This window comes from Cherax quadricarinatus, chromosome 8 (genome assembly GCF_038502225.1).
Source record: "Cherax quadricarinatus isolate ZL_2023a chromosome 8, ASM3850222v1, whole genome shotgun sequence".
Taxonomy (NCBI): domain Eukaryota; kingdom Metazoa; phylum Arthropoda; class Malacostraca; order Decapoda; family Parastacidae; genus Cherax; species Cherax quadricarinatus.
The window spans coordinates 10287956-10301991 of record NC_091299.1 but is presented as its reverse complement, the minus strand read 5'-3'; the positions used below and the strand labels follow the sequence as shown (position 1 = coordinate 10301991).

General features: G+C 37.8%; 1 protein-coding gene across 1 annotated transcript in view; it reads right to left on the bottom strand.

The window, feature by feature from the left end:
* LOC138852432 (uncharacterized) overlaps positions 1-14036 on the bottom strand; it is a 41769-nt gene that overhangs the window by 3212 nt on the left and 24521 nt on the right. The window contains exons 2-4 of the mRNA XM_070083086.1: positions 13242-13400; positions 9687-9798; positions 5-467 (exon numbers count right to left, since the gene is read on the bottom strand). Coding sequence (XP_069939187.1) covers positions 5-467; positions 9687-9798; positions 13242-13396 — 730 coding nt within the window. The 5' untranslated portion in view covers positions 13397-13400. The remainder of the gene's footprint in view (positions 1-4; positions 468-9686; positions 9799-13241; positions 13401-14036) is intronic.

Sequence of the window (14036 nt, the reverse complement as noted above, 5' to 3'; positions counted from 1 at the left end):
TGACCAGGTGAGTTTTCTTGTAAATACTGGACTTCTGCAAGCGAGTTTAAATTATTTTTTGCAATTTTACATTTTTCACTTTCATTATACTGTTGAGACTTATTTTCCAACAAATTTAGTTCACAACTAATGTTTTGATCATGAGAATCAGTTATTCCAAGATTACAGTCACTTTGGATGGTTTCATCTTTTACATTTACAGCATCATCCAAATCCTTTTGTTCTGTATGTAAGTAACTGACATTTATTAGTTCACAATCGCTGTCTCCTAATTCATCGGCAATATACGGAATAATCCATGAATATTCTTCCAGATATGAATCGTGCCATTCTACATACTCTGGACTGCAGAGTTCTCGATATTTATGTACCCAAGATAAAGGAATATAAATGTCCTTCCAAGACTCCCAGTGCATCAGCCAGGACTGCCATATGTCATTAGACACTCCTGGAGGACAAACATCTATCTGAAAAATAAAGTTCATAAAAATGAATTCTATGTATTTGTTTGCAGAAGCAACATGACAATTTGTTTCTTCTATAACTCTTCAACAAATACTCTGCACCCTATTACTGTTGCCCAGCCTTCTGTCTTGTTTCTACATCAATTGTTTTTCTAATGCAGGTGTGTGTGTCTGTGAATGATCCAAGCCAAGACCAAAATTAAATATTCGTCACAGTATTTTAAGATTACTGAAGATTAGTTTAACTTGCCTTAATTGATCTAAATGTGTATGTAGTTAACTGCCAATAACCAAATTACATAAATGAAAAGATAATATCTGGCAGTATGAGATAGACATATATTACTTATATTACTGGAAACCATTCTCTCATTATGTGCAGTGCAAGGACAGACTGTGTCCTACTCTTCTTAGTACAGCATATGCACATAGAATTCAGCATTCATTTTTTTTAATCAACCTTCCACTTTCATTCTTCATATTCTTTGCCAAAATCTCACAATCCAATTTTACATGCCATCTACTATACCTGCCATTACCTCTGTCTTTGTTACAGCAAAATAAAAATCTTTTGCATGAGATCAATTATTTTTTTTTTTTACTTTTGATACATATTCTACTGCATCCTTCTACTTCTCTTCTTATCTTTTGTCTCTCCATCAATGACATTGTTTCAAATCCAAACAATTTTCATTATTTAACACTTTGACTGTTTCAGTCGTATATATACGTCTGACGAGCCACTGTGTTTGACGTATATATACTTATAAATTCTAGCGGTTTCAAATTAAGCAGGAGAAAGCTGGTAGGCCCACATGTGAGAGAATGGGTCTGTGTGGTCAGTGTGCACCATATAAAAAAAAATCCTGCAGCACACAGTGAACAATGAGAAAAAAAAAAAACTCCACCTGTTTTTTTTTAATTAAAACACCGACTTTGTGGTCTATTTTCATGTAGTATTTATGGTTGTATTCTCGTTTTCTTGGTCTCATTTGATAGAATGGAATAGAGTGATTTTGACTGGTTTTACTATAAAAAGAACCTGGAAATGGAGCTCAAAGCAGGGGAAATGTTTGATTTTTGCCAATGTTCAAAAGCAAACAAATGATGTCATTGTCCAATAAATGTCCAAGCCATTCTAATATGCAGTCATGAATGGGTTGACATTATTTATACAATTATTACAACATTGCAGTAGTCTGCATAACAGTAAATCTTCTATTTTTTGTTTGAATAAAAATTCAAAATAGAAAGCAAGAGTAATATCAGAGGGGCCTGGAGACATGACTGATGAACAAAGAAAATGTTATTTTAGAGCCAGGAATGTCTGCATTGTTCATTCTGGACCCTATTTTGAAATTGTCATATTTTTTTAATTTGTGTGAAATTGGCCAAATTGCCAATTTCTGACCACTTTATTGGGTAGTTGAAATCAGTAAATGGGAAGTTTCTTGTACTCAGTTGATAGAACAAATGGAGTTCTAAAGAAATAGTTATGAGTTTGGTCGACTGGTACAATGGAATTAGCTGAAAATAGGGCTCAAAGTGGGGGAAATCGCCGAATCGTTAATATCGCTGAGGTCGCTAACTTCGCAAGAGCGTAATTCCACAAGTTTTCCATCAAATTTCGTACTTTTGGTGTCATTCCCATCGGGAAAAGATTCTCTATCATTTCATAAGAAAAAATAATTTTTTTTTTTTTTTTTAATTTTTGTGACACCAGGAGACACCTCAGGATTTGGAGTTGCGACAGTCAAGGGATTAAATTAATTGAAATGCAATTAATTCGTTCCAGCTGAAGTCCTGCTCTCAGGAGGCATGACAAAATAACCCTAATATCAACTCTACGGCTTATTTATCTGTCACAATTCATCTAATATGACATAATAAACAATATAAATAAGATAGAAACCTGATATACACTCTAGAATGAATAAAATATGTCATCATGTGGACAGCAGAGGGAGGAGGATTGTGGTCGAACATCCTAGCTATGAAAACGTCAGAGGTGTTATAAGAGAAAACGGAGTTTGTGAAGTTAACTGAATTAGATCTGGTGTACATATGACATTTACATATCTTGGAGAAGAAATGCAGAGTGGCATATCCTGTTAGGAGTTCACACTTTTCTTAAGGGCTGCTATGTACAAATTTTATGCATATCTCACTACACTACATATCTCCTGTGAGCTGTTTCTCCATCAACCATGTCAACAATTACTGTAACACCCTTTGCTGGCGCTATAGCTTTTATAGACTCCTGCTTTAGTATTGCACATATAGTAGACTATTATTATTATTATCATGAGGAAGTGCTAAACCCATAGGTACATATAATAGAGGGGCTACACTTGTACTCAACTCGCCAAGTCCTCAACCCTCGTACCTAGTCTGTGCTTATTAATCATTTCTTGCTTTAATTCCAAGAAAATCATCCTCTTTTTCTTCTTGGCACTGTCCTTTGTAATTGCTTCCTTAAGACCTATGGTCAGAAGAAAGAAATCTGGCGAATTAACTGCACGAAATGTAAGGAAATCACGAGAATTCCTTGCACTGCGAGGGTAGCTCCATAAGCACATGTGCAGTGATGAGCATTGTGGTGGTGTTGTCAAACTAAATTATACAAAGTACATTTTTTTTTTTTCAACAAGTTGGCCGTCTCCCACCGAGGCAGGGTGACCCAAAAAGAAAGAAAATCCCCAAAAAGAAAATACTTTCATCATCAAAGTACATACATAGTATTATTATTATAATTATTATTATTGTATTATTATGTATTATCATGACAGAAATGTTAAAAGCAGGGGGGGATATAGTGTTGGAGTGGTTGGTACTTTTGTTTAATAAATGTATGAAAGAGGGGAAGGTACCTAGGGATTGGCAGAGAGCATGTATAGTCCCTTTATATAAAGGGAAAGGGGACAAAAGAGACTGTAAAAATTATAGAGGAATAAGCTTACTGAGTATACCAGGAAAAGTGTACGGTAGGGTTATAATTGAAAGAATTAGAGGTAAGACAGAATGTAGGATTGCGGATGAGCAAGGAGGTTTTAGAGTGGGTAGGGGATGTGTAGATCAGGTGTTTACATTGAAGCATATATGTGAACAGTATTTAGATAAAGATAGGGAAGTTTTTATTGCATTTATGGATTTAGAAAAGGCATATGATAGAGTGGATAGAGGAGCAATGTGGCAGATGTTGCAAGTATATGGAATAGGTGGTAAGTTATTAAATGCTGTAAAGAGTTTTTATGAGGATAGTGAGGCTCAGGTTAGGGTGTGTAGAAGAGAGGGAGACTACTTCCCGGTAAAAGTAGGTCTTAGACAGGGATGTGTAATGTCACCATGGTTGTTTAATATATTTATAGATGGGGTTGTAAAGGAAGTAAATGCTAGGGTGTTTGGGAGAGGGGTGGGATTAAATTATGGGGAATCAAATTCAAAATGGGAATTGACACAGTTACTTTTTGCTGATGATACTGTGCTTATGGGAGATTCTAAAGAAAAATTGCAAAGGTTAGTGGATGAGTTTGGGAATGTGTGTAAAGGTAGAAAGTTGAAAGTGAACATAGAAAAGAGTAAGGTGATGAGGGTGTCAAATGATTTAGATAAAGAAAAATTGGATATCAAATTGGGGAGGAGGAGTATGGAAGAAGTGAATGTTTTCAGATACTTGGGAGTTGACGTGTCGGCGGATGGATTTATGAAGGATGAGGTTAATCATAGAATTGATGAGGGAAAAAAGGTGAGTGGTGCGTTGAGGTATATGTGGAGTCAAAAAACGTTATCTATGGAGGCAAAGAAGGGAATGTATGAAAGTATAGTAGTACCAACACTCTTATATGGGTGTGAAGCTTGGGTGGTAAATGCAGCAGCGAGGAGACGGTTGGAGGCAGTGGAGATGTCCTGTTTAAGGGCAATGTGTGGTGTAAATATTATGCAGAAAATTCGGAGTGTGGAAATTAGGAGAAGGTGTGGAGTTAATAAAAGTATTAGTCAGAGGGCAGAAGAGGGGTTGTTGAGGTGGTTTGGTCATTTAGAGAGAATGGATCAAAGTAGAATGACATGGAAAGCATATAAATCTATAGGGGAAGGAAGGCGGGGTAGGGGTCGTCCTCGAAAGGGTTGGAGAGAGGGGGTAAAGGAGGTTTTGTGGGTAAGGGGCTTGGACTTCCAGCAAGCGTGCGTGAGCGTGTTAGATAGGAGTGAATGGAGACGAATGGTACTTGGGACCTGACGATCTGTTGGAGTGTGAGCAGGGTAATATTTAGTGAAGGGATTCAGGGAAACCGGTTATTTTCATATAGTCGGACTTGAGTCCTGGAAATGGGAAGTACAATGCCTGCACTTTAAAGGAGGGGTTTGGGATATTGGCAGTTTGGAGGGATATGTTGTGTATCTTTATATGTGTATGCTTCTAGACTGTTGTATTCTGAGCACCTCTGCAAAAACAGTGATAATGTGCGAGTGTGGTGAAAGTGTTGAATGATGATGAAAGTATTTTCTTTTTGGGGATTTTCTTTCTTTTTTTTGGGTCACCCTGCCTCGGTGGGAGACGGCCGACTTGTTGAAAAAAAAAAAAAAAAAAAAAAAAAAAATTATTATTATGTACTATTGTCATTATTATTAGTACATACTTACGTATTACAGTGGAACCTCAAATTTCGAACGTATCACTTCGAAAATTGACGGGCTTTTTTCGAACCAACTTTGTCCCTATTATTGAACTCGCCCCTATTTTCGAACTGCCGGGTACCAGACCTGTCCGCCAGCCCGCTCTGTCAGAGTCCCCAGGCAGGCGCAGTGAGCCAGTCTGGCTTTGTTGATGCTTGAATGAACACTAACCTGTGGTCTCATTCAAACATTTTACGATTAATTCATTATGTTTAGTGCTTGTGGGACTGTGAAATTAGCTACCATGGGCCCAAAGAAACTTGCTAGTGGTACCCCTGTGGTAAAGAAAGTGAGAAACACCATAGATGTGAAGAAGGAAATACAGTAATACAAAAGTACGAGAGTGGTGTGCGACTTGTTGAGCTTGCCAGGATGTATGGGAAAAACAAGTCGACCATCGCTTCTATCCTGGCAAAGAGAGAACAAATCAAGGAAGCTGATGTTGCGAAAGGCGTTAATTATTTTTTTTTATAATCACACCGGCCGATTCCCACCAAGGCAGGGTGGCCCGAAAAAGAAAAACTTTCACCATCATTCACTCCATCACTGTCTTGCCAGAAGGGTGCTTTACACTACAGTTTTTAAACTGCAACATTAACACCCCTCCTTCAGAGTGCAGGCACTGTACTTCCCATCTCCAGGACTCAAGTCCGGCCTGCCGGTTTCCCTGAATCCCTTCATAAATGTTACTTTGCTCACACTCCAACAGCACGTCAAGTATTAAAAACCATTTGTCTCCATTCACTCCTATCAAACACGCTCACGCATGCCTGCTGGAAGTCCAAGCCCCTCGCACACAAAACCTCCTTTACCCCCTCCCTCCAACCCTTCCTAGGCCGACCCCTACCCCGCCTTCCTTCCACTACAGACTGATACACTCTTGAAGTCATTCTGTTTCGCTCCATTCTCTCTACATGTCCGAACCACCTCAACAACCCTTCCTCAGCCCTCTGGACAACAGTTTTGGTAATCCCGCACCTCCTCCTAACTTCCAAACTACGAATTCTCTGCATTATATTCACACCACACATTGCCCTCAGACATGACATCTCCACTGCCTCCAGCCTTCTCCTCGCTGCAACATTCATCACCCACGCTTCACACCCATATAAGAGCGTTGGTAAAACTATACTCTCATACATTCCCCTCTTTGCCTCCAAGGACAAAGTTCTTTGTCTCCACAGACTCCTAAGTGCACCACTCACTCTTTTTCCCTCATCAATTCTATGATTCACCTCATCTTTCATAGACCCATCCGCTGACACGTCCACTCCCAAATATCTGAATACATTCACCTCCTCCATACTCTCTCCCTCCAATCTGATATTCAATCTTTCATCACCTAATCTTTTTGTTATCCTCATAACCTTACTCTTTCCTGTATTCACCTTTAATTTTCTTCTTTTGCACACCCTACCAAATTCATCCACCAATCTCTGCAACTTCTCTTCAGAATCTCCCAAGAGCACAGTGTCATCAGCAAAGAGCAGCTGTGACAACTCCCACTTTGTGTGTGATTCTTTGTCTTTTAACTCCACGCCTCTTGCCAAGACCCTCGCATTTACTTCTCTTACAACCCCATCTATAAATATATTAAACAACCACGGTGACATCACACATCCTTGTCTAAGGCCTACCTTTACTGGGAAAAAATTTCCTTCTTTCCTACATACTCTAACTTGAGCCTCACTATCCTCGTAAAAACTCTTCACTGCTTTCAGTAACCTACCTCCTACACCATACACTTGCAACATCTGCCACATTGCCCCCCTATCCACCCTGTCATATGCCTTTTCCAAATCCATAAATGCCACAAAGACCTCTTTAGCCTTATCTAAATACTGTTCACTTATATGTTTCACTGTAAACACCTGGTCCACACACCCCCTACCTTTCCTAAAGCCTCCTTGTTCATCTGCTATCCTATTCTCCGTCTTACTCTTAATTCTTTCAATTATAACTCTACCATACACTTTACCAGGTACACTCAACAGACTTATCCCCCTATAATTTTTGCACTCTCTTTTATCCCCTTTGCCTTTATACAAAGGAACTATGCATGCTCTCTGCCAATCCCTAGGTACCTTACCCTCTTCCATACATTTATTAAATAATTGCACCAACCACTCCAAAACTATATCCCCACCTGCTTTTAACATTTCTATCTTTATCCCATCAATCCCGGCTGCCTTACCCCCTTTCATTTTGCCTACTGCCTCACGAACTTCCCCCACACTCACAACTGGCTCTTCCTCACTCCTACAAGATGTTATTCCTCCTTGCCCTATACACGAAATCACAGCTTCCCTATCTTCATCAACATTTAACAATTCCTCAAAATATTCCTTCCATCTTCCCAATACCTCTAACTCTCCATTTAATAACTCTCCTCTCCTATTTTTAACTGACAAATCCATTTGTTCTCTAGGCTTTCTTAACTTGTTAATCTCACTCCAAAACTTTTTCTTATTTTCAACAAAATTTGTTGATAACATCTCACCCACTCTCTCATTTGCTCTCTTTTTACATTGCTTCACCACTCTCTTAACTTCTCTCTTTTTCTCCATATACTCTTCCCTCCTTGCATCACTTCTACTTTGTAAAAACTTCTCATATGCTAACTTTTTCTCCCTTACTACTCTCTTTACATCATCATTCCACCAATCGCTCCTCTTCCCTCCTGCACCCACTTTCCTGTAACCACAAACTTCTGCTGAACACTCTAACACTACATTTTTAAACCTACCCCATACCTCTTCGACCCCATTGCCTATGCTCTCATTAGCCCATCTATCCTCCAATAGCTGTTTATATCTTACCCTAACTGCCTCCTCTTTTAGTTTATAAACCTTCACCTCTCTCTTCCCTGATGCTTCTATTCTCCTTGTATCCCATCTACCTTTTACTCTCAGTGTAGCTACAACTAGAAAGTGATCTGATATATCTGTGGCCCCTCTATAAACATGTACATCCTGAAGTCTACTCAACAGTCTTTTATCTACCAATACATAATCCAACAAACTACTGTCATTTCGCCCTACATCATATCGTGTATATGATATGCTAATATGCTAATATGCTAACCAAAAAAAGACCACAGACAATCAATCAGGTTTAGAAGTTGTTGCTGGTGTGAATCAAGGATAAAGAGATGGCAGGTGATAGTTTTTCAGAGACGATTATTTGTGAAAAGGCAAGGAGGCTGCATGCCAATCTGGTACAGAAAACTCCTGGAACCAGTGCTAATAGTAAATTTAAGGTCAGCAGATGCTGGTGTGACAGATTTAAGAAGCATAGTGGCATACACAATGTTGTAAGGCATGGTGAGGCAGCCAGTTCAGACAAACGGGCGGCTGAGAAGTTTGTACAGGAGTTTAAGGTTTACGTAGACACTGAAAAATTCAAACCCCAACAAGTGTTCAGTTGTGACGAAACAGACTTGTTTTGGAAGAAAATGCCAAAGAGGACCTACATTACTCAGGAGGAAAAGGCACTCCCAGGACACAAGCATATGAAAGATAGGCTAATTCTTTTATTCTGTGCTAATGCTAGTGGTGATTTTAAAGTGAAGCCTTTACTTATGTATCATTCAGAAAATCCCAGTGTGTTTAAGAAAACTAATGTCGTCAAGAATAGACTGTATGTTGTGGAACGCAAATAATAAGGCAGTGCAATTGATTACTAAATCCTGCACTAGACAAAATATTCCACTGCTTTTCAAGTCTTAATCTGCTTAATATCAAAACATCCACACTTATTATTGTGCCTACTACATACACAGAACACTACACTCAAATATAAACCCTCCTCTCAAACTCCTCCTTAATAACTATCAGAACACACAGCCATAATTCGAGATACAAATCACTCTTCGATATCCTACGTGTCTATCTCTCCCTATGTAAAAATGCTATGCACGTAAAGGGCCCGAAGATCTGGAATTCAGTGCCAGAACACAGTGAAGGACCCCTTTCTGCAAATCAGTTAAAGGCCCTACTTAGAAATCACCTCATCACACAAAATTAACCAGACAAACTGTACTTAATACCTACCAGTCACTCAAAAATAAACTTCTAAATAATTTAAGACTGCTCAACTTAAAATTGTTTCAATTTCATTATTGCATATTGTGCTGAGGATTGCTCATTTACTCATTACTTCAAAATTAGGATGTTTAAATTTCATTGTTTTAAATAGTACTGTACTAAATTGTAATACATCATATTGTAAATTGTTTAAATTGTTCTATTGTAATACTGTAATTTTTATAAACTAATTAAATACTGTAATTATTCTCTACTGAACTTCTCTACTAGACTTATTAAAGCCACAAAGCATTACCTATTAATAATACTCAATTTTCTTGTACTCACTGTAACTCATCTAATGACCATATGAACTGCTATTGCCATATTAATTTTAAGTTAATTTTAAGTTTGCCCAAAATGCTCTGCATACAAAGGGGCTTTTGGCATGTACACCCAACTATTATATTCCTTTGTACAACCATGTATCATGTCAAAATAAACTTATTATTATTATATTTACCTTTGCTTCACAACATTTCCTGGGCAGTTGCTGCTCACTAGAACTGGAATTCTGAGATGCTTCATCACCTCTAGACTCATCAGCATCTATTGAAGGTTTCCTTGCATATTCCCTGTCAACAGAAAATCACCTCAGATATATCAAGCAGCCAATGTTTACAATACTCAGCAAGAGTACAACATTTAGGAGTATATACCATTTACTATTAATGCAGTAAAGCTCACTGTAGCAATGATATCAGCAAGCATCCAATAAAATAAGAGATAAATATTTAATTTAGCAGACTTTGGAAATACGTAATGAACAAAATCAGCTGGGTCAACTGATTTAGAAACAACAGTCTGTTGGTTATAAAACTGTCTAGTACTGTTACGATCATGGCACAACAACTTCATCTTTATCCACCACAACTGCCATTATCTGCTACCCACACTCCACCATTCATTAAATTAAGGATTCACTGTACTGGTGTTACAGTATAGGACAACCAAACATAGTTAACAACAATTACAACTTTTACACATATATTCCTTCAATAGTTCCTCAAGATCAGCCAGCTTTATCATTTTGCCTGTACACAACTACACATTATACATTAAACTACAGATGATCCTTGCTTTACGATGGTTCGACTGATGATATTTCGATTTTACAATAGTGTGATAGCGATGCACATTCAGCATTCATCAACTTTCAGCTGACTATATTAATGGTGAGTACCAGTGCAACATATCACTACATGTACTGTAACTATAGCATTCTTAGGTAATCAAGTCAATGTGCTGTAAAACTTTTTTTTTTTTGTACTGTACAGTACAAGTAAGTAATGAGTGCACTTTATATGCATTTTATCGCTCTAGGGAGCTTTAAATGTTGTAGTATATTACGTGTGGGTGGAGTGGCCAGGCACACTACCATACCTATCACACCTGACTTTCTACAAATACAGTTCCACAACCCTTTATCAGAAATTCTGAAATTGGAAAAGTTCCAAAAACCAAAGGTTTTTCATAGGTTGTGGAGAGTCAGTCATCTCAGTCCTGGGTCACGCCGCCACATGGCGGCGTTGAGAATCATTCTGAACTTCGAAAAAATCTAAAAGTCGAAACAATACTGGCCCCAATGGTTTCGGATAAAGGGATGTGGACCTGTATATACTTGTCACCTCTCACCCTACATTAAGACCACAAATATTTTAAGGTAAGTAATGATTGTACTGTATATGTATTTTATCACTCTAGGGTACTTTAAATGTCATAGTATATTACGTGTGGGTGGAGTGGCCAGGAGGGCTACCACACCTACCACACTCGACTTCTTACAATAAATACTACTCATCGTTTGTCCTACATTAAGACTACAAATATTTTGAGGTAAATAATGAGTGTACTGTGTGTGTATTTTACTTTTCATTTTTTTTTATGCCTAGTTCTATTGCTAACTTAATATATGTTAATGTAAACTTATTATCTGGCATTTATATGCACTTATAAGCTTCCCGGCAATGTCCGCTTTCTGGCGGTGGCCTGGAACCTAACCTGCCATATAAGTGGGGCCCTACAGTACTGTTCGTTTATTGATAGGCTGAACTTGTAATCATTTATTTACTTTTCAATAATGGTACGTATTTAGTTACAATAATTATTTTTTTATTTGTTTATTCAGTGATAGTAGTTATTTATTTATCTACTACATCAAATTCATATTCGATTTTTGATGGTGTCAACTTAGGATGGGTTCATTGGAATATAACCCCATTGAGGAGCATCAATGCCTTCAACATTATGTTAAAATTACTCTCAGTTAGCAGTACTGCACATGGTACAGTATTATTTACAAACAATAACAATAAATAATTTTTTGTTTTTAGTTGCTTTAACTTATGAAATGCACACAGAAAATTTAAACTAAGCAAAATGAAATCAAATATTTATTGGTAAAAATAATTAGAAATACCACTAGATTTGTTTTTTTAATACCCTGGTCACATCCCGCCATGGTAGCATGACCCGAAAAAGAAGAAACATTTTCACCATCACTCACTCCATTACTTTCTTCCCAGAAACACATCTATACTACAGCTCAGCTACCCCTCCAAATTGCAAATATCCCCACTCCTCTACTGTATACTGTAATTAACAAATACATTTTTCATAATTAATTAATAACATTGATTAAATGATCTTTAAATTCCTTCCATCATGTTCACAGCTTGTAGTAATACAGAGTAAAATTTACATCTTGAATATACTGTACAGTAAATCCTCAATTTAATGGATCTCTATTTAACCCTTTGACTGTCGCGGCCGTATATATACGTTTGTGAGGTACCGTGTTTGACGTATATATACTCATAAATTCTAGCGGCTTCAAATCAGGCAGGAGAAAGCTAGTAGGCCCACATGTGAGAGAATGGGTCTGTGTGGTCAGTGTGCACCACATAAAAAAAATCCTGGAGCACGCAGTGCATAATGAGAAAAAAAAACTCCGACCGTTTTTTTTAATTAAAATGCCGACTTTGTGGTCTATTTTCGTATAGGATTTGTGGTTGTATTCTCGTTTTCATGGTCTCATTTGATAGAATGGAAACTATATTATAGAAATGGAGGTGATTTTGATTAATTTTACTATAAAAAGAACCTGGAAATGGAGCACAAAGTACAGGAAATGTTTGATTTTTGCCAATGTTCAAAAGTAAACAAATGATGTCATTGTCCAATAAATGTCCAAATAGCCATTCTAATACGCAGTCATGAATGGGTTGATGTAATTTTTACAATTATTACAGTATAGCAGTAGTCTGCATAACAGTAAATCTTCTATTTTTTGTTTGAATAAAATTTCAAAATAAAAAGCAAGAGTAATATCACAGGGACCTGGAGACATGACTGATGAACAAAGAAAATCTTATTTTAGAGCCAGGAATGTCTGCATTGTTCATTCTGGACCTTATTTTGAAATTGTCGTATTTTTTAATTTTCGTGAAATTGGCCAAATTGCAAATTTCTGACCATGTTATTGGGTAGTTGAAATCGGTAAATGGGCAGTTTCTTGTGCTCAATCGATAGAAAAAATAGAGTTCTGAAGAAATAGTTATGAGTTTGGTTGACTGGAATAACGGAATTAGCCGAAAATAGGGCTCAAAGTGGGCGAAATTGCCGATTTTTAAATATCGCCGAAGTCGCTAACTTCGCGAGAGCGTAATTCCGTCAGTTTTCCATCAAATTTCGTTTTTTTGGTGTCTTTACAATCGGGAAAAGATTCTCTATCATTTCATAAGAAAAAATAATTTTTTTTTTTTCGAATATTTTGCGACACCAGGAGCAACTTCAGGATTGGGCCCTTCGACAGTCAAAGGGTTAAATGACTTCAGAGATTGGGGGCAAAATCCACTGGGTTTGTGGATTACAGTAAAAACTTTCCCGTTTTTGCTACAATTACAGAAAACAAATCTTTACTCGATCCACAACTGCTATTATTGGCCATTCTTTTCTCCCTATTAGTCCACTAAATCAAGGGTTTACTGTTTATATACTGTACACTATCTTTCCTTACATGATGTGCAGCGAGGACACACAACATTTGATCTTGCCCACCTCAGCAACTTGTCTGTCAGAATGCTTCTCCATATCATCATCTTTGTATGTAAATTTTAACACTGCCATACCCTGCCCATGCCATTTTGACTCTATATATCTTGGAATAGTCATGATCCTGTTAAAAAAAAAAAAGCATTGCATAGAATTTACAGGAAACGTAGCAGGGAATACAAACAAAAATAAAACAGTAAAATGAAATGTACAGTCAAACCCTGGAAATCATTTACAGCACTTTGTACATTAATTCTCTATACCAAGATTACTTGGTGCTGCTCTAACAGGCAAATATCATTATACCCGCAGAAGGACTCTAACCACGACAACTCCAAGGCAACTGAACAATCTAAGCCAACACCCACACACTGATCCCTCTATCCCCACCCCCAACACCACAAACCCCCCCATACAGAAATCCCCTAAAGGAACTCTGCCCCCACCCCCACCGCAACCCCCTGTAGACCCCCGCCAGGGCTCCCGATCCCCCAACTCCAATCTTCTCCCAGGATCACAGTTTTAGAAAAGAAGTTGAAGGTTTGATACACGAACGCGGATGGAATAACAAATAAATATGAGGAGTGGCATGAAAGAATCAATAAGAAGTCCCCAGACATCACAGCAGTCATAGAAACGAAACTCACTGAGACAATAACAGACGCAATCTTCCCACCAGGATGTCAGATCCTGAAAGCGGATAGAAGGAGCAGATGGGGAGGAGGGGTTGCACTGCTTGTAAAAAACCGATGGAGATTTG